This window comes from Sorex araneus, chromosome X, assembly GCF_027595985.1.
Source record: "Sorex araneus isolate mSorAra2 chromosome X, mSorAra2.pri, whole genome shotgun sequence".
Lineage (NCBI taxonomy): Eukaryota > Metazoa > Chordata > Mammalia > Eulipotyphla > Soricidae > Sorex > Sorex araneus.
This window is the reverse complement of record NC_073313.1, coordinates 234441572-234463512: the sequence shown is the minus strand read 5'-3', so window position 1 is coordinate 234463512 and position 21941 is coordinate 234441572. Positions and strand designations below refer to the sequence as shown.

At 37.8% G+C, this 21941-nt stretch overlaps 1 protein-coding gene and 1 pseudogene across 1 annotated transcript in view; one reads left to right on the top strand and one right to left on the bottom strand.

The window, feature by feature from the left end:
* C2CD6 (C2 calcium dependent domain containing 6) overlaps positions 1-21941 on the top strand; it is an 82240-nt gene that overhangs the window by 9616 nt on the left and 50683 nt on the right. The window contains exons 5-10 of the mRNA XM_055121262.1: positions 8592-8636; positions 10007-10075; positions 11792-11871; positions 12857-13003; positions 16400-16502; positions 19561-19627. Of these exons, the coding sequence (XP_054977237.1) occupies positions 8592-8636; positions 10007-10075; positions 11792-11871; positions 12857-13003; positions 16400-16502; positions 19561-19627 (511 nt within the window). The remainder of the gene's footprint in view (positions 1-8591; positions 8637-10006; positions 10076-11791; positions 11872-12856; positions 13004-16399; positions 16503-19560; positions 19628-21941) is intronic.
* Positions 13152-13275, bottom strand: LOC129400243 (small nucleolar RNA U13; annotated as a pseudogene).

Genomic DNA, 21941 nt, shown 5'->3' with positions numbered 1-21941 from the left:
ACTTATTAAACTCCTTAACGGTCATGATCTCAGAGACATACAAATGAATGTTGGAACCGAGAGACTCTTGGCAGAAATCTCTGCAGACCTAATTATTAAAATTTTAGAATTCCAAGGTCGTCCAGAAATAAGACATATGTTATTCATAACCAGCGATAGAAAGCAAATTGTCTAATGTTGCCTTTTCTCTGAGTGTTGGGGGAATATTCCAAATAATAATTGTGGGACTGGTGTCGAAATATTGAATGTAATCAAAGTAGAGAGAAAGTAATGTGGAAATTATCTGCCACACAGGTAGGGTAGGAATGGGATGGAGGGCACACTGGGGTTTTTGGTGGTGGAAAATGTGCACTGGTGAAGGGATGAGTGTTTGATCATTGTACGACCGAGATTCAAACATGAAATCTTTGTAACTATTCTCACGGTGATTCAAAAAAAATTTTTTTTTAAATAGAGGGTTTTTATTTTAGACAGAATACCTGTTAGTGAATGTAGAAGGAGTTATAGAATTATAAATTCGCCATTTTGTACCTCTTTATAGTGAATAATGGTTAATTCAGTCAAGATTTAGAAATGTTATAGCAGAAGGCCAAAAGGAAATGCAGAGAAAGGGGTGTCTGAACTTCAGGTCAGATCTGATAATACCTATTGATGTGAGTGCATTTCTTGCTGCACCGAGGAAACACAGTGTCAGTGCTTCAGCTAAGTGCTTCACCTGCTTGCTGACATTTTGCTAGTGTAGATTGAATAATGAGTTATCTTAGAAGATTATACTTTGTAACTCTATTGTTTTGTATCATTTTAAATTAAAAACTAAAGAAATGCAGTATTTTAATTGTAATTATACTAATATCTTTACCTAGAGGCCTGTTGCCATTTTTTCCTTTTAAGAAATTTCTGTTGCCAAGAATGGCTGGATTATATTTTTTTCCTTCCAGATTGGTTTGCTTTATTCTCAATTATCGGAGACATGCAGTTTTATGACTTTAAAATGGCAAATATTCATGATGTGTAAAGAATCTTGATACATAACCATATGATCTTAACATCAGGGGTGTTTAGTTGTGTAGGAATATAGACTGCACCTAGAAGTATGTGTTAAGCATAACTGGTTTTAATTGTGTGTGACTTTGTTTTATACTTCTTGTGGTTTTCAGTTTTCTATCACTCATGGGTTAATGTTTTATTTAATTACTTTTTAAAAGTATTAGGGGTGCCACAGAAATAGCAAAGTCGGTAGGTTCTTGCTCAAAGCCAACCCTGGTTAAAATCACAGTTCCCCCGAGCACCATCAGGAGTAATCTCTTAGCTTAGTCAGTAGTAAGCCTGAGTATCACTGGGTATTACCCACACCAGTGCCCAAAAGTACTAGGAAATGCAACGGAAGAAGGGAAATTTTCTCCAACGTCTATAACCTTCTCAGACTGGCCAGGAAGTCAAAGCAGCATCAGACCAAATAGCTGGAGAAAAAGAATATGTATTGAAGGAAATCAACATAGAGAAGGACAATGTCAATTTTAGTGAAGGAAATGAAGTTATATAACTTCTTAAGGAATGGGATAGGGGTCTAGAACTTTCAAGTTGAAAGTAAGGGAAACTCAAATGACAAGAAGAGGAGCTGTAAGAAGCTCCTTAATTGCATGTTTGTTCTGCAATATAGGCAGGTTATTTCCATAGGAAACTCTTAATTCTGGGTAATACTTATATTTGAATTCTCCTAGTATTGTGAGGGTGGTAAAGTTTCTTCTGAGCCTAAAGAATGCCAATTAATATCAGCACAAAGCAACCTGTACCCTGTGTCTCTAACACATCTTAGAAGGCATGTTCTGAACACCTCCAGCGACAAGACCTTTGTTTAGTGCCACAGTAATGGCCTGTAGATAAGTTGTTGAAAAGGAGAACTTGTACCTATACAACAGAAAAGACAGTTATCATGTTAATCAAGCACTTGACCTTAGCATCAGTAATTTTGGACAGTTTAACATGATGTACTTCTTATAGGATGGCACGACATATGAAATGTGTAACATTACCTATGAATTATTTTCATTGAAAATATTTTACCCAGACATAATCAAGCTGAGTCTAGATCTAACTTTCATTTTATTAAGATTCAGGAAATAGAGGAAAAGTTAAAAAATGCAAAAATGGTACAATAAATATATAATGTTAAGCATAACAGGTTAGATTAAAGGTTTAATATCATTTTTTAAAACATTAAAGATGCTACATATACTTTACTCAATCTCCATGATACCATCTTTCTAAAGTGTAATGGTGTCGAATTAAATACAAAACATTTCCATCTTTATAAGAATTTTTCCTGTCAGTTGCCCTTTTGTAGTCACTCCTACCACTTCTTTTTTGCCACCTACACTTTCTCCTTAATCCTTGGAAATCACAAATCTTTTCTTCATTTCTCCAATGTTTTCATTTTAAGGAATAATTTAGTATTGTAACTTTTTATAATTATTTCACTTCACATTATTTTCTGGAGACTTATCCAGTTTATTACATGTATTAATAGGTTTTTTTAATGAAGTATTTGATGATATATACTAATGTACCAGTTTGTTTAACCATCCATCAATTGCAGAACATCTGAGTTGTTGCCATTTTTCTGGTTGTTATTAATAAAAAGGCTGTAAACATTCACATACATATTTTTGCATATTTGTCTACTTTTCAGTTAATTTTATGGGTTGTAAGATAGTTGCATGCATACTTCTTAAAGAAATTGACAGCCACTTTTCCAGAGTGGTGATGTCATTGTACATTCTCACTAGAAATTAATGAATGATCTTGGTTTCAGCATTCTCAACAGCATTTTTGGGATCACTATTCTTTGTTTTAGCAATTCTGGTAGATATTTTATGATAATTCATTGTGACTTTAGTTTTCTATCCCTAATAACTAATTTTTTTAAATATTTCCATGAGGGTCTTTTAAAATTCATTGCTTCCCCCATTTTTCTGGTCTTCTCCTAGATACAACAAAATGTATAGACCTTGTTGTACGGAGTTTATCACTATTGAACAGTAAAAGGCTGAAGTTAGTTTTATTATTTAGGATGCTTCTGTTCAATGTATTTCTGCTACCTGTCTAGTCTCTACATTTTGAATTGTTTCTTTTGCTATTTGAGTTATGTGCAGGAATAGACAGGCCATCATCTGTATAGAGAAACAAAACAAGGATAATAGATAGTATTGAACTGATTACAAAACTGAAATTATCAAGCAGATGGGGGATGTACAGGGGAGGAAATACATAGATTAGAAGTAACAGAAGAATAATGGGTGGAAGGTTTAAGGCATTATGTTAGTGGTTAACTTTCAATGACTCTGTATGTGCAAACCATAAATGCTAGCACTGTTGCAGTCATGTTACCTAAACTACAATAAAAATACAAGGAATCGCACCTTCCTATACCTCAGAATGGTCTTATTCTCTTCCACATTACAAACACCTCCCACCAGATCCAACCATGTAACTTGATTTGTGCAGAGGAAAGCTAAACTCAGGACAAAGTAAATGAGGGTTTTTTTTTTAAAAAAAATTTATTAGTGAATCATTGTGGGGTACAGATACAGATTTACAAACTTGCATGCTGCGTTTCAGTCATACAATGATCGAGTACCTATCCCTCCACTAGTGCCCATTCTCCACCACCAATGATCCCAGCATTCCCACCCCCTCCCCCTCCCCCACCCCACCTCTGTGGCAGGGCATTCCCTTTTGTTCTCTCTTTCCTTTTGGGTGTTGTAGTTTGCATTAGAGGCAGTGAGTGGTTATTGTGTTTGATCTATAGTCTACATTTGGTTCGCATCTCCCAACCTGAGCTGGTCCTCCAAATACCCTTTATAAAGTAGATGAGGTTTATAAAATACAAGAAAAAAGACAGTCTTGGAACAGTAAGGTGTTTCCTCATTCCCAACTTTGGGAAAAGGGAAACTCTGAAAAGCAAGAATGTTAAGGAGAGAGTGACTTGACTTCCTCTTCCAGCCTAGGTTCTCCCTTGAATATATATCTTGCTTGTTTGTCTGTGCCTCTATATCTGCGTGTGTTTCCCACTCTGGAGAAGACTGTTCTCTCTTAAACACATACTTCCTCTCTTTCTCCTCTCACATCTTTTAAAGTAAGTTTCATTCACTAAAAACAATTGCACTTAAAAAAAAGAAAGAAAGCGTCCCCATGGTGTTGACTCACCCATCAGTCCTGAACTTCATATTCTTGACCTAAGTCAACAAGGAGATGCACACCAAGCAGCTGAAATTCAGGGACACACCAGTCCCCTCCCCTCTTGAGTGTGGTGGACTGTGTCCTCGCCCTGCCCAAGCATCAGCAGTCACACTCACATGCCACTGTTACCACCATGCCAATGCCCCTGGCCTAACTTCACAGGTTCACTAGGGATCTTTGCAGAGAGATCAAACCACCTAAGACCCGGTTAATTCTGGTGTTGTGCTGAGAACTCTTGAGGTCTTCTCTGAGTGGGACAGGCAACCTTCCTCCACCCCCCATTCTTCTGGAAGCCCTGATAGCCATGCCCACTTTTCATAGCTGCCATGTCGACTCACCCACCAGCCCTGACCTTCAAGTTCACAATTTAAATATCCAAGGAGATGCAAGTCATGCAGTTGAAATTCATGGACACACCAGTGCTCCTGGCTGAAAATTCGGTGGACCCCTCAGAAGAGAGATGGGTTATGTCCTCACCTGTGGAAGCTCCAGCAGCCACACCCAGACATCACTGCGACTGTCACACCAATAGCTTCTGGCTTAACTTCACAGCTTCACTAAGAATCTGCAGACTCACCCCAATTCTACTCCTGAAGTTTCTGGAGAATGTGGCTCACCTCCAAATTCCATGGTACTGAAGTTCTAGTTAGGAGCACACCAAATTAGATGAGAAAGTAATGTAGAAGCCAACTAAATTAAACAAACAAAATAATATAGGAGAGTCAATTAGCAACAAACAGCTTAGTAAATCAAAGACTTAACATCCCCATGGTAACATATTACAATTTTCACAAACTTTCTTTTACTGAAGATTTTTGATAATTCCCTTAGCCATTGCTATTTTGTTGTAACAAGTAATATAAAACATATTATTATGTACCAGAAAAAAAGTCAGGCTTATGGGGTATTTGGGAAAATGGAAATAATCCTGGAGGGAAGTTCATTTAATTGGTGAGATTGGTGTTGGGACATTAAAAGCTTATAACAACTGTATTATGAACACTTTGTAAACCATGGTGTTTAAATAAAGTTTTTAAAAGAGTGATAGGATGATTACGGAAATAAATTTCAGTTATTTGTGAATTCTCAGAAATTTTATGAGGCATTGATTGGCAATGAGCATTGATTTGTTCGAATAATTAACAACCTGAATCAGATGCTTACATTTGAACAGATGTGGCTCCTTGCCAGCAGTTTCTATCTTCATCGTTTACGCACCAACATCCAACTATGATAAAGAAGAAATTGAGAAGTTCTACATGGAGCTGGAAAAGTTCTATAAAGAAGACCATACCGTCTACAAGGTCATTGTTGGTGATCTCAATGCCAACCAAGAAGGTTGCCCAAAGAACTTCACATTGGGACCCAAGGCCTATAATGGAATGAACAGGGTGAGAGACTGTCTGAGTTTGTCATGTTGACCAAGACCATCCATGGTAACTCGCAGTTCCAGAAGGCCAAATCTAAACATTGGACATGGAAGTCTCCCAGTAGACGGTTCCACAATGAAATTGACCACATCATATTCAATCGACAGTTTTGCCTGACCGATGTCGCTGTTGTTCTTAAAATTCCAAATGGGATCAGACCACCGTCTCCTTCGAGCAAAATTCTACTTCATGAGTGAGGAGAAAGGGCTGCAAAGTTTAAGAAGAGAATTTACAGAATGACCACCAAGTGGGAACTCTTTGGCATTTTTGCAGCAATATGGGAAGATGCTATCATTGACAACATCAACAAGAAATATGATCCCCTGGTTCAGCACCTCCACGATTGTGCAAGGAAGACTGAGAGAGAGAGAAAGCCACAAAAAAGACAACTGTCCTTGGAAATTCTCGAACTCATTTGCCAACATGGTTTGGCGCAAGCCTCAGGCAATCACAAGCTAACATCTGAGCTCACAGAGCTATGCAGATAAATGATGACCTCAAAGAGAAGAGCAGCAGTGTTGGCCAATGTGGCAAAAGCCAGGAAAAGTATTTGCAACACAGGTCTGTCCTTTGCCAACTAAAAGACTAGGATGACTGCCCTTCGATGTCCTGATGGATCTATCACTTCTTCCAGAAGGGCAATGGAAAAGGTTATCCACGACTTCTACTCGCATCTCTTCGATAGCCAGGTCCATTTGCTTACATACCAAATTCCACAGGATAGATATGTAGTTCCCAGCATTCTCCCTTCCAAAATCTGACAGGCCATTTGGTCAGTGAAGAAGCATACGACACCCGGTCCAGACAAGGTCAGACCTGAAAACCTGAAGAATCCCACCAATACTCATCAATACATTGGCTCGACTCTTCACACACTACCTGTCTGAATGCAAGTTTCTGTCCCAATGGAAAACTTGCAGGATTGTCCTGTTGTACAAGAAGGGAGACATCCACAACATTGGCAACTATTTTGCCCGATCTGCCTGTTGTCCATCATCTACAAGTTATTCACTTGAGTCATCCTAAATAGGATTAGCAGAACACTAGATAAAGGACAACCATGCAAGCAAGCTGGGTTCCAAAAAGGATTCAGCATGATCAGCCATATCCACACAGTGACCAAGCTCATTGAGGTTTCACTAGAGTTCAAGATGCCGCTCTGTTCTAACATTCATTGATTTAATGAGGGCCTTTGATTTTGTTGAGACTGAAGCGGTCATCAAAGCCCTAGCCAAAGAGGGCGTTCAAACTCAGTACATCAGGATGCCCCATGAGCTGTACTACAGATTCACCACCAGGATCTTACCATTCTACGAGGAAGTGATCATTAACATAAGGAGAGGGGTTCAGCAGGACGACACCATTTCACCAAAACTCTTCAGTGCACCCTCAAGAACGTCATACGATGACTGGAAGCCAGAGTTCCAACCTCCATTGATGATCAAGAATCAGGGACGCTGTCTCGTCTGCCAAAGCATCAAAAATCAGATGGTCTGGACACATAATGCAATTTGGAGACAACCGCTGGATTAGAGCTGTTACTGACTGGATTCCAAGGGAGTTCAAAAGACCGTAAGGCCACCCACCTACGAGATGGTCAGACTTCTTCGTCAAGACCCTGAACAAACGATTTGAGGCTCTTTGTGTTCCTAGAGCAAGCAGATGTCATTTGGGCTGCACTAGCATGCAACAGGGACAAATGGAGATGTTATTGGCACCCACTTGAGCAAATCAATGAGCAACAGGATGATAAATGATAATACAAGTGATACAGAAATTTTATGATTTTATATGAAGAATGCATAATATGCTAATTCTATGTGATAACAGCCATTGACTACCTAAATTGTTTCCTCTATTATAATGCCTCAGGTTAAATAAATTCTGTGGATTATTATGTTTTGGGGTTGCAGAAGACATATGAGTCAGTACCAAAGCTTTTACTTTGAATAGATTGGTGGTCAGAATGTTTGAAAGGCATTTAAGATAGTCTTTTCCTTTTTCCCTTAAAAAAGGGAAATTTTCTGTTAGTTATCTTAAGTAATATGATGTGAAAGCAGTAGAAGGGAGTATGGAGGATGGAATTTAACCTGAAGTTGAAGTATGTGGACCTTCACTTGAGAGGTCTGTAAGGAGTGCAGCATCTTTAATGGGGCTTATATCAGGTAAAGTGAAGAGCAAATATTTAATGGCAAATAACTTTAGAAGCAGTTACTAATGTAAGACATTTGTTAGTTATGGAGTTGGGAATTCCATGAGCCACAGTGGAAAGTCCTTGGAAGAAATCAAACCCTGGAGTGTTGGATCTGGTGGGTGAACTGAACTGATAACAGAGCAAAGATGACCAGAGATTCTGACCAAGGATATGATAAGTGGTTAAAAAGGTTCCAGTAGTGGGCGCCAGAGTGATAGTATAATGGGTAGGTTATACACTTGCATACAGCTGACCTCAGCACCCAAAATGGTCCTCTGAGTTTCCCTGAGCACAGACCCTGGAGTCAACCCTGAGCACTGACAGCTGTGGCCCCAAACAAATAACAACAAAAATAGGTCTCAGTTGATCTAGAGAGATGAGCGAGCAGATTAGTTTTGGTAGGAGTTAGCTTGTAAAAATCATGAAAATTTCTGTTTAAGTCACACCATGAAAGGAGTGTGGGCATTGAAGATCCTCTGACTTCAAGAAGGGAACTTGTAAGTAAGAAGAACAATTTTTCTATAATATAAATGTAAATATTAACATTTATTGTGATTCCTCATACTTAGAATTTTAATTGTCATATAAATTTATACTTTAGTGATTAATTCATGTAGTTATTTAAAATAATTACCTGATGTTTAAAGATTTATTAAAGGATTTATACAATGTATTGGTATCTGCATGAATGATTCTATATTTAAGCAGTTAATTGTTTTTTTTTCTAGAAAGGGTACTTTACTGAAGAATTTGAAATGGTTCAGAAAAACACGGTAAGAACTTTACTGAAATTTCCAAAATTTGTGCACACTTAATATTTCACGTAACTTTACTCTAATACTATAGAACAAGTAGTTTGTTTTTCAATGCCTTTTGTTGCTCTACAAGTCACAGAACTGAAATAAATGGAAGACATACTATTTGCTCACAATTTTTTATCTCCACCCATTTATTTATTTATTTATTTATTTATTTATTTATTTATTTATTTATTTATTATTTGTTGGTTATTCTGACACAGTGCTTAGGTCTTACTCCTGGCTCTGCACTCAGGGATCAATTCTAGTGGTGCTTGGGGAACCATAAGGATCGATTGTGGGCCAGATCGAACTTAGGTCAGCTGCAAACAAAGCAAACTCCTTACCCACTAAACTTGCTCCAGCCCCCTACACCTCTTTTAAAAATACATTATTAAGTGGTAAATGAGAAAATTAGAAGTCATTAGAAAAGAGAATATAATGTGTCAGCAGGATGTAGCTCAGCAGCAGAGCACTTGCCCAGTATGTGTGAAACTCTGGGGTCATTCCATCTATTGCAACACACACACATACACACACAAACGCGCGCGCACACACACACACACACACACAGAAACACACACACCTGAAGTATTTGCCTGACTACAGAAACCTTATTTTGAATTGAGAAAATATTCTTTTTCTTCTTAGAGTTTCTAGAGTGTTTAAGTCCTCACTAAAATTTATTTTTAAATAATTACATATTATTCACTATTCAATTTATCTTCTATTCAGAGATGGTATTGTTTCTAGTAGCAAAACAGGAACGGGAAACATAAAAATTAAATGATAAGCATTTGATGTTTTAATCGCTTATATTCTCCTTTCATTTTTCATATGAGCAGGGTGGGGTTCAGAGAGATAAAAATCACTTGTATAAATAAAAATTTTATTTGCTGGTGAAAGGGGACATAACAAAAGTAGATGTAAATACTGTAAACAGTTATACTTTCAGCATAATTCCATTAAAAACTGTAAGTTGACATCTTGTTTTATTTATTTATTTATTTATTTTATTTATTTTTTATTTGCTTTTTGGGTCACACCTGGCGATGCACAGGGGTTACTCCTGGCTCTTCACTCAGGAATTACCCCTGGCGGTGCTCAGGGGACCATATGGGATGCTGGTACATCTTGTTTTTAAATATATAATGTTCATTAACTTTAACACAGTTTTTAACATTTGAGGAATGCAGTTACTTCTGTAGGAGTTATTGTACATATTTTTAATCAATATTCATGCTTTGATTTTCTAACATTTATAAAGTACAGATTTTATTTGCTATCACTTATCCATGAAAATGTCTTTCTATTCAAGCAATAAAATTAATTTGTAACATGTTTAGTCTGTCTGCAGGTTGAAAGTCGAATTTTTGTTTTCCTATGGAAACTTTGGTTTTGGATTTTCACATCAGGTTTGTTTTGTCTTATAAAATTTATTCTTTGCAACATTGTATGACTGAAGCCCAACCATGAACAGCTTTGTAACTGTGTGTTTCACTTTGATTCAATTAAAAAAATTTTTATGTCTCTTTGGTTGAATCATCTAATTCTGTTTCTCCTTTACAGTTTGATAAATTGTTTAGCAGAAATCTTTTTATTTTTGTTTTTTGGAGCCACACCCAGTAGTGCTCAGGTTTTATTCTTGGCTTTGTTTATTCTTTGCCAAAATCACTTTTGTTAGGGCTTGTGGATCATGGGGTGCCAGGGATCAAACCTGGGCTGATTGCATGCAAAGCAATTACCCTATCCATTGTACTATCTCTCTGGTTCCCAAAATAAATATTATTAAAAGTAATTGTTTTTCTCCGGTTTAAATAAAATGAAGATCTTTTTATTTGCTTTACATTTAAAATATGAAAAATAGGGATCCAGTGCAAATAGTTTAGCAGGTAAGACATTTACCTTGCACACAGCTGACCCAAGCTCAATCCCTGACACCCCTTATGGTACCTGAGCCCACCAGGAGTGATTCCTGTTCACAGAACCAGGAGTAAATCCCAAGCACATCTTGGTATAGTCCAAAATGAAACAAAAGAACAAAATATGAAAAATACATGCAAATGCTCATCATTCATTATCTTTTATAAATTTTGATGTGTATGCACATATTTATATCATCAACATTAAACATTCTTACTTAAAATAAATTTCGTGATATTAGATAATAGTTTGTCCTCTGTTTGCATATGCTCATTTCTGATTATTCAAACATCTGGTATTATTTTGACCCTCATTAACTCATCACTGTATCACTGTCACTGTCAACCCGTTGCTCATCAATTTGCTTGAGCAGGCACCAGTAACGTCTCCATTGTGAGACTTGTTCATCAGGAGAGATAAAAATATCTTAGCTTTGCCATGTCCTTTTAAATTCACTATGTCTGTCCATACTGCAGTGTACAATTTTGTACAATAACTTATGTGATTTATTTATCATATCCTTAGTCTAGATTCTCACAATTTGTCTGGAAATTGTTGTTCAAAACAGTATCATTTTCTAGGAATTGTTCTGATAGCTTATGTGGTAGAACACATGCTAGGCAGGCAGTTGGATCCCTGGCATGGCATACCTCATCCCCAATCCTGCCAGGTATAGCCCTATAAAATTAGTCCTAAATTGAAGGAAGTGTTTTAGAAAAAATTCTATCAACATAGAATCTCACCAAGTGTTTTTATAAACCTAGACTAAGTAGTATTTTTATATAAAGGGAATGACTCCTAAACTTTGCCTGCAATCTTACATTTTTGTTTTTTGCTACTTTTTTGTCTTGGGTACTTTTAAATTAGAAATTGAGACTGAGTCCATCTATCTTATTAAATAAGGTACTGGTATTTTAACTGAGAAATCCCTATAAAACATATTTTCAGTTTTGCCTATGGTCCTTTATAATTATTTATAATGCATTTAAATCAGAAGTAATATACACATGAAATTTAAAAATATTTAAAATATGTAAATTTTAGCAAATATGTAGTGCACAGTGAATATTAGTTCTTTGTTCCATTCCTCATTACTCTCCTTATACATATTACTTAAGGCTTATTCTGTAGCCTTAGGCAATGGAGGAATTACAATGCTATGTAGTTGTAGGTGAACTGTGTTTAAATGTATGTACCATTTTCTTCAGTTACAACCTCTTCGGAGAGGTCCTGCACCATCTATGTTTATGACTGTTACACCACCTCCAGAAAGAACAGACCCTGTCACGTAAGTGATGTCTTATTGGCACAGTGGGTCTGTGACACTCGAAGCATAATCCATTTGATAGTAGCGTCACCATTCCCACAGATGTAACCCTTTTCCATCTAAGTAGACTAACCCTGAATTTCATGAACTAAACAGTAATGAACTCTTCTGAGACAATTTTCATGCAAAACCATGTTAATTCTTAAGTTCCACTCCCACCATGCCATACCTTTTTCCCAGATCTTTAACGAGATTCAAGTCCCTGCAAGTCCCTAAGGTGAGGTTCTAAGTGTCACCCATGAGGAGTGCATTCCAAGAAAATAACTAATTGAGTTTTCTAATTTACATAGATTTCTGACCAGCGAATATGTGTGGGCTTTAACAGTATGGGATAATGGTTGAAAGCTCAAGCTAAATTTATTTTATAGACTAAATAGAGATGATGCATTTGTTTAATTATTTATTTGCTTTTTGGGTCCCACCCAGCGATGCTTAGGTGTTTCTCCTGGCTCTGCACTCAGGAATCACTCCTGGCTATGCTTGTAGAACCATGTGGGATGCTGGGGATTGAACCCTGGTCAACTGCGTGCAAGGCAAATACCCGGCCCGCTGTACTATAGCTCTGGTCCTTGAGATTATGCATTGAATATTGAATGTCGGGGAACTAGGAAGCCATTCCTAGCTTGTTTGATTTGGTAACTGAGCCATGAATCAGTGACCTTTAAGTGAGCAAGTCAGAAATGTCAGGCTGCCTTGATTTTTAATGTAGAGGAAGGAATTTTAAGGCTGGCGGAAACTAAAATGTTAGGGGGAAATTGTTCATTCACACCTTGTGGGAGCCCCAGCACCCTTGAAGAGTGCTGTGATGGCCCTGCTCTGAGGCTCACCTTCAGTGGGAACTGCAGTCACTGAAGGGATTGCAATAAATGAGACAATAATTCAAAAGTGATACCACTGATTTCAGGACTGTGAAATTTTAATATTCGCTTTTATTAACATTTTACAGGAATGTAATTACTCCACAGTCAATAGAATATCCAGCATTCTTATCCCCAGACCTGGATGTTGCTGTTGGAAAGCCATCTGTAGTGGCCCAAGCAAGCAATCAACCTGTAGTGCAACTTGAAAAACTTAAGCAACCGCCCCGGGAAAGGTAAAACAAAAGCAAAAACAAACATAGAAACTAAAACAAAAGCTTTAAAATTTTATTATTATTTTTTCCATTAAGATGGTTGCTGTTGTTTCAGAAATTTTCAATGACTGAAATATATTTCATTTATTTCTTATAATTTCCTTTTCCATATCAGAGCAATTGGTAGTGTGCTAACATCATAAGAAGGTTTTAGGGAGACACATGTCACCCAAATGTGAGAACAACAAGTAATTATGCCTTATAAATCACTCACATTTCCACTGCAAGAGGGTGAATGACATGGGGAATGTACAAGCCATTTCAGAATTCTTCCTATGGTCTCAGGATCATTTCTAGTGTTTTGCTATTTGTGAACAATATAGCTGCTTTGAATATTCTTGTAGATTATTCCTGGTGAGTATGTGTGATAACTTCTTCAGAAGTGGATTATCTGGGTCAAACATGAACAAATATTTCACTTTACAAAATGGTACCAAGAAATTATCCAAATTAGTCATGCCTTGGGCCATAGCGATAGTCCAGTGGGCAGGGCATTTATCTTGCATATGGCTGACCTGGGTTCAATCCTCAGCATCCCATATAGTCCCCTGAACACTGCCAGGCATAATTCCTGAGTGCAGAACCAGTAGTAACCCCTTACAATAACCAGGTGTGACCTCAAAAGCCAAAAAAAAAACACCCAAACAAACAAAAAAAACCCCAAAGTAGTCATGCCCCTTTAAATTGCCACCAATATTTGCATAAGAATTTCTATTAATTTACATTAATAGTTGGTCAGAGATGTATTATCGCCCCAATAATACGATAGCACAGTGAGGCAATAGCACAGCAGGTAGGGCGTTTGCCTTGCAGTGGCCAATCCGGGTTCAATTCCTCTGCCCCTCTCGGAGAGCCCAGCAAGCTACCGAGAGTATCTTGCCTGTACAGCAGAGCCTGGCAAGCTACCCATGGCGTATTCGATATGCCAAAAACAGTAACAAGTCTCACATGGAGGTGTTACTGGTGCCCGCTCGAGCAAATCGATGAGAAATGGGATGACAGTGATACAGTGATAATAATTTACATACACTAAAGTGCTTTATTTTGAATTAAAAATGATCTTACCTAAAAAATTAAAAAATTACCTCATATAATGAACATTAAGTCATTTTTACTTATTCTCTTAGTTTTAAATTTGTTAAATTTTTTACTTTATAATTTCCTTTTCAGGGATGGTCAATTCATTTTCATTGCTTATTTTTCTATTTTTTTTTTTTTTGCTTTTTGGGTCACACCCGGCGATGCACAGGGGTCATTCCTGGCTCATGCACTCAGGAATTACCCCGGGCGGTGCTCAGGGGACCATGTAGGATGCTGGGATTCGAACCCGGGTCAGCCGCGTGCAAGGCAAACGCCCTACCCACTGTGCTATCACTCCAGCCCTATTTTTCTAATTTTTAAAATCCTTTGTCATTGATTTGTAGAGGTTCATTCTATATTCACATACTAATTTTGGCTAGTTTATATGGGTTAAGAGTATTTTCTCTGTGCATTTTGGCTAGTTTATATGGGTTAAAAGTATTTTCTCTGTGCATTTGTCATCTCTTCACCTTAGGATTATTTTAAGAAGCAAAAAATCTTTTTTTTTTCTTTTTGCGTCACACCCAGCGATGCTCAGGGGTTACTCCTGGCTTTGCACTCAGGAATTACTCCTGGCAGTACTTGGGGGACCATATGGGATGCTGGAATTTGAACCCGGGTCAGCCGCGTGCAAAGCAAATGCCCTACCCGCTGTGCTATCACTCCAGCCCCGCAAAAATTCTTAATAAAAATAAATTTATCGGTCATTCTATTTTGTTAGCATTAATTTCATTTAGTGTATCTTTAGAAAAATTCTTGTATTTAAGTTAAAAATTATTTTGCATTCATTATTTATTTGTTTACTTTTGTTTTGGGGGCCACACCTGGATATGTTTAGGGGTTACTCCTGACTCTACAGTGATGGTCCAATATGGTCCCCTGGCAGTACTTAGGGGACCATATGGGATGCCACGATCAAACCCAGGTCAGCTGTGTGCAAGGCAAACACTACCCACTTACTATTGCTCCAACCCTTCCATTTGTCTTTAACATTTTATTTTAAGCAATGTGGTTTACAAAACTGTTACCAGTATGGTTTCTTTTATACATGAAAATGCCAGCACTACACTCTCCTCCAGTGTCCACCTCCCTCTACCCAGTGTCCACTCCTACCCCCATGGTAAGCTTCCCTGTTGTGAGCTTCCCACTGGAAACCAGATTTCAGTTTCTGTTTTCTTTGTGCATCTGACTTACAAAGCAATAGTGATAGATGCTGCTCTTTTTTCTCTAACAATACTACTTGATCTACTTCTTTCTAGCAAAATATTTTTACAGTAAGCATTCTTTTCTTTTTATTTTTAAAATTGTAATGACTTCTTAAAATTTGGAGCTATAGTTCTCTGCATCTCAATTTTATATGAATTTTTTTTTCCTGAAAATTTTGGTAGGAGGGTTGGTTTAGAAAGTTTTTGTAAGTTCACAAAGCTTCCACTTCTGACACTTTCATTTGCTGTTAAAAATAATAAATTACTTGTTTTCTGATTTTTAAAAAATCTCTGTAGAAAAAAAAAATCTCTGTAGAGATTAAATATCTGATTGGTAAGTTTTGAGCATTTCTGGTGATCAAATTGATCTAGTCCTTTTAGTTCTTACCACAAATCCTTTGTACTCACTCATTATTAGAATGAGAAGAACTCATCTATTCTCTAATTGGTCTGCCATGCTTTTCTGTGACTACTACACCATTTTGGCATTCTCTTTGTTAAAAAAAATTTTTGATAGCACAGTAGTTCGGGCATTTGCCTTGTATATGACCAATGTAGAGTAAGTTCTAAGTTCTGCTGGTGTGGCTCCAAAACAACAAAAAAATTTTATTGAGATTCTGTGATTTATAATGTTATTAATAATGGCTTTTCGTGCACATAATTTTAACACTACACACATCACAAGGCATTCTCTGGTTCATCAAATACAGCTTTTATGTCAGTTACATTCTCCCACATTTATAAAAATATCTTATAAGATGATTTTGTTTGTTTTATCTTGTTTTTTAAATTTTGTTCCTAGGTTTTTGGGTTTGCCAACTAGATACCATGAATGTTTTTATGTAGACAACTAAAATCTTCTGCTGCTATTTTCTTCTTAGAATTTTCCTCTTCTGTTAAATTTTCACAATTATAATAATTTATCTATAGTATCAACTGGGCATTTTATTTAAGCATTTATACCAACTTCAGATATTATTTCGGAGCTTGGGAGGAGATGCATGGATAGAAGCATATGTTCTACAACTAAAGTACATCCCCAAGCCAATCTACAAGTCATTTATTTCTTTAGGCTGCAAAGAATGAAAGAAGAATATAGAAATCTGAACTCGTGGATGGATAAAGTTAACTATTTAGAAAAAATTCTTAATTCAAACTTGGAAGATAAACCTAAAGTGAGTACCATCACGTGTTCTCTCATATATAGCTCAACACCCCCCCCCCAATCCCGTAGAGGGTTTGGCCATACCCAAATGTACTTACTCAGGGATCACTCCTGGTAGGACTTGGCGGATCACATGTGAGGCTGGGGATAGAACCAGGGTTGGCAGCTTTCAGAGCAAGCACCTAATCCATTGTACTCTATCTCTCTGGCCCCATATAGAGCTTTTAACCTTGAAAAAAAACTGTTAAAATTAAAAGTGATGAGAATTGTTCATTTATTCTTAATATATAAACTGCCATCCTATTTGGCATTCATTAAATAATTTGACATACAATAAGTTTGACTAATTCAAAGCAGTAAGTTTTACCAGGAGCTGGAGCAGTGAGCCAGGCATTTGCTTTGTGCACAGTTGACCCAGGTTCAATACCTAGCATGCCATATAGTCTCCCAAGCAACTCTAGGAATGATCTCTGAGTACAGAGCCAGGAGCATGTCTTGGGCACTGCTGGATGTGGCCCCCAAATTAAAATAAAATAAAATGATTTCTACTAATTTGTCATTCAGTAACTTTTTACATTTAAAAATTTGTTTTAATTTAAAAATTTTACTTTTGTTTTGTCTTTGGGCCACACCTGCCTACGCTAAGAGCTTACCCCTGGTCTGCACTCAGGGATCATTCCTGGCAGAGTTTGGGGGACCATATGAGATGCCAGGGACTAAACCAAGTTGGCCGCATGATTAACAAAGACTACTGTCCCACCTGATTTCTTTGTTGGGGAACAGTTTTTACCCAAGGTACCCAGACATGTTGAACACCGGTCTGGGCAGACGTGGGGTAAAGGATGATGGGCGCGGGGAGAAACACCCTCTGGGAGCAGCTGATAGCTGTTCACCTTGTTGCCAAATACACACATATTTTGTAGAGGGTCTTGGCTTTACAGGAAGGTCCAATCACATAAAGTTTAGCATTATTGCCAATTACCTTTCCAACTCTGCTTTGCCCGGGTCCAATTCCAATTAAGACTAGATGCTGTGTGTGAGGATGATTTACTAAGCATATGTGACACTTTCTGTGTCTTGGGCTCATGTGACTAGGGGGTCAAATGAGGCTGAAGGCCAGACACCTGGTGCTGACACCCTGTTCTTGCCAGTTTCTCTCCGATACTCCCTTCTATGGAGCCTACCTTCTGGGCCCCTTTGCAAGGTCAGGTCTTATCTGCTCCAGGGACTGTAGCCACGCTTCACATCACTTTGGCCCAATATTTTTAAATTTTTGTATTGTGCTTTAAGTAACTTGATTACAATAGTGTTAATATTTATGGTTTTGATGTACAAAATTATTGCTTTCACCACCACCACTGTTTTTCTTTTAAAAAACAAAAGCTTGGGCTGGAGCGATAGCACAGCGGGTAGGGAGTTTGCCTTGCACGCGGCCTACCCGGGTTCAAATCCCAGCATCCCATATGGTTCCCTGAGCACCGCCAGGGGTGATTCCTGAGTGCATGAGCCAGGAGTGACCCCTGTGCATTGCCGGGTGTGACCCAAATAGCTAAATAAATAAATAAATAAAAAACAAAAACTAGTGCTGCTTGTACCTTGTCTATTGCCAGAGTGCCAGGATCCCTCTGTGGTATCTAAGGTGTTCCCCGCCCTCCCCATCCTCTACTGCCCTCTGATCACAGCTCTGCTCACTGTAGAACTCACTCTAGGCTGACTGAGCCCTGACATGGGCTTAGTCTCAGGGCTCAGACATTTCCCAGTGCAAAGAACCCTGAGATATGATCAGTAACTATTGATTATAATTTATGAGTTAGTTTTTTATTTTAGTGGCTTTGTTGTGATATGCTTCACATATATAAGTCACCAACTTAAAATATGTAATTTAGTGACCTTTAGTACACTTATGGACTGGAGCGATAGCACAGTGGGTAGGGCATTTGCCTTGCACGCGGCCAACCTGGGTTCGATTCCTCTGTCCCTCTCGGAGAGCCCGGCAAGCTACCAAGAGTATCCCGCCCACACAGCAGAGCCAGCAAGCCACCCGTTGCATATTTGATATGCCAAAGACAGTAACAGCAAGTCTCACAATGGAGACATTACTGGTGTCTGCTTGAGCAAATTGATGAACAGTGGGACAACAGTGCAGTGCTACAGTGTAGTACATTTATAGAGCTATGAATTCATCACTACAGTTGATTTTAGAGTGTTTTCTTTTGCCTCAAAGAAACTTTCACCTTCAAATCCCCCCAAGACCCCCTGCCTAAGTAACACTAACCTTTTGTCTCTACGCTTTTATTCTATATATTCCATATGAATAGAATCTTATATTAGGTGAGTCTTTGTTACTTGCTTTCACTTAAACATAATGTTTTAAAGGCAATCCTTGTTGTAGCATGAATTTTGGGTTATTATTAAAAGATCCCATGTTATAAGACCCAGTATTCACTCTGCCTTGTAATTCTTAGAATTTTGTAAAGATCCACACAATATTGCAACTGATATGCCAAAATGTATTCTAGTAAGAATGTATTTGCTATGGTTATATTCTTGAACCTCTGTGGTTTTTTTTTTCTTTCTTTCTTAATTATTTAATTATTTATTTATTTTGGTCAAACCTAGCTGTGGTCAGGGTTTACTCCTGGTTCTGTGCTCAACAAACATTGCTAGTAGTGCTTAGGGACCATAAAAGTTGCTGAGGGTTGAATTTGGGTCAGCATTTGCAAGGCAAACACCTTACTTGCTGATTCTTTCTCTAGTCCTTTATATGCCTCTTAAAGTAACTATTATGTCATTTATATCATAATTTTTCTTATTATTAAAATAACCCTATCAATTCTTTTACATATTTCTCCTAGGATATCAACTCCTTAACTAGAATGTGCCTATATTTTAAATGCTGCTGCTGTCTGAATTGCTTTTCTCATAAAATTATGTTCTTTTTGTCTTCTGTAAGTTTAAGTTAAAAATAAGTTGAAAGAAGTTATAAAGACTGAGAAAAAGCGTTTTAGCTCTATAAATAGTTCTCATTATATTTTTTCTCTCATTCTTTATTTCTTTTTTGCTTATAGGCAATTAACCTCCGTGAGGAATATAAAACACCGCTTAAAAAGAAATCTGAAGACATCATATCATCAGGTTTATAAACTTGCCTTCTTTTTGTATTTATCATTAAGAATATTTGAAACCATGTGGTTACCATAGAAAAATTACTATTGTGTTAGGTGGATTTCATTTTTTGTTAGGGATTACATATGTATTTCATTATACTATTGGTATATAATATTTATTTTATAACTTTCCAGAGTAAATATCTAGATCCAATGAGGAGTTGAATTTAATTTTTAGAGCTTTTTTCTACATTAGGATATGAAAAATGATAAATATTAAATAAAGTATTTAAAAAGTAAATTTGTTCAACATTGTGATCAGCAGAGCAGGGGTGTGGATAGAAGCACACCTCTTTTATGCAGAGGTGTGCTTGTGTGTGTCTATGTGTGTGTGTGTGAGAGAGAGAGAGAGAGAGAGAGGGAGGGAGAGAGAGAGAAGAAATTAGCACTAAATTTGAGAACTTGCTACAAATTATCAGTAAAATATTTAATGATCAGAAAATACTGTTCAGTCTTTTAAAATGTCCGAGAAAAGCATTCATTTAAAAAGTAAGTTGTGGATGGAGTGACAAAACAGCCCGTGGGGTTGTTTGCCTTGCATGCGAACCCAGGTTCAATTCCCGGCATCCTATATGGTCTCCTGAGCACTGCCACAAGGAATATCTGAGCTCAGAGCCAGGAGTAACCCCTTAGCATTGCTAGGTGTGGTTCCCAAACTAAAACAAACAAAACAACAATAAAAAAAAGTACAAAGTAAGTTAAGATACATGGTATATATCTTTTAAATTTTTAGATTTTATGGGTATAAAATAAGGATATTATTTTAAGAGTTTTACATGTGTTACTCTCTGCATCTGCTTGTCTGGCTACACCATACTTTGATATATCTAACAATCTTTGAAATCAATGAACATAGCAGCACTATTGCAACAGTCTACTTTTTATCCGAAAAGGTATAAGAGAATCAGAATTTTCCCCTTTATAATATTTAAACTGGATGTTAACGTTTCCTCTCTTTTCTTATTTTCTCTCTCTTCTTGACATCTTTTCTTATTCTTTTATCTCCTTTTTTTGGGGAAGAGTTTCAAGTCCCAATGGTCATCTAGTACGGCATTTCTCATCCTTTAACTGACAGTTATTTCTTCCAAATTTGTTTCTTTCCTGCTGCACCACTGTCCTACTGATGGCCCCCTATTCTTGTTCCATGTGTACCCCCCACATCCATTTATGAATTTTCATCTGTGACCTCTCGGAATATCCTAGGGGTCAAATGGAGGCCACATGGCCCCCTGGTTGCTAAATGCTACTTCTGTAAGTACTTACTTTGGTATTCCTATAGCATCCTATAATTACAGTCATCATCATCATCATCATCCCGTTGATCGTTGAATTTCTCGAGTGGCCTCAGTAACGTCTCCATTCGTCCTAGCTCTGAGATTTTAGAAGCATCTCTTTACTTGTCCTTCCCAATGACGCCGCATTGGAGGCTCTTTCAGGGTCAGGGGAATGAGACCCATCATTGTTACTGGTTTTGGCATATGAATACACCATCAGTAGTTTGCAAGATTCTCCCACGTGGGCAGGAAACTCTCGGTAGCTTGCCAGGTTCTCCCAGAGGGAGAAATAGGCTATACGATGCTTCTGGGAGCTTGATTTTAAGTCTCTGGATGTTGGTTGTTGGTGAAATTACATGGCACCGGGGGCAGTCCCTGGGTGTGACTGCCTAGCTACTGGAAAATGGGAAATCTAGGTGGAAGAGGCCCAATCCCCATTCACGCAGGCTTGGAGGTCTTAGCCCCGGGTCCCACACACCTGGGTTCCTCTGCTGGTACCTTTATGCGTGAGGCTCAGCCAATTGTAATTTTTTTTTTTTTTGCTTTTTGGGTCACACCCAGCGATGCTCAGGGGTTACTCCTGGCTTTGCACTCAGGAACTACTCCTGGCGGTGCTTGGGGGACCATATGGGATGCCGGGGATCAAACCCGGGTCGGCCGCGTGCAAGGCAAATGCCCTACCCGCTGTGCTATCGCTCCGGCCCCCAATAGTAATTAAAATAGAAAAAAGAAATTGTAACTACAATAGAAAAAAGAAATTACTCCAGATGAGGTAAGAAACCTGGAAAAGTATAGTCACTAGTTTATAAAGGGATGCCATATTTGGGTTATATAAATTAACTCCCACTTAGTTGAGTGGTGATGTATTGATTATCTACATTTTTATAGATAAGAAAGCAAAAAAAAAGACTTAACAGATTAAAGTCACATAGCAATTGTTTGACTGTGTGATAAGGCTAAACTTGAACCTTATCTGTTTGACCCAAGTGATCAAGCATTTAAGCATAT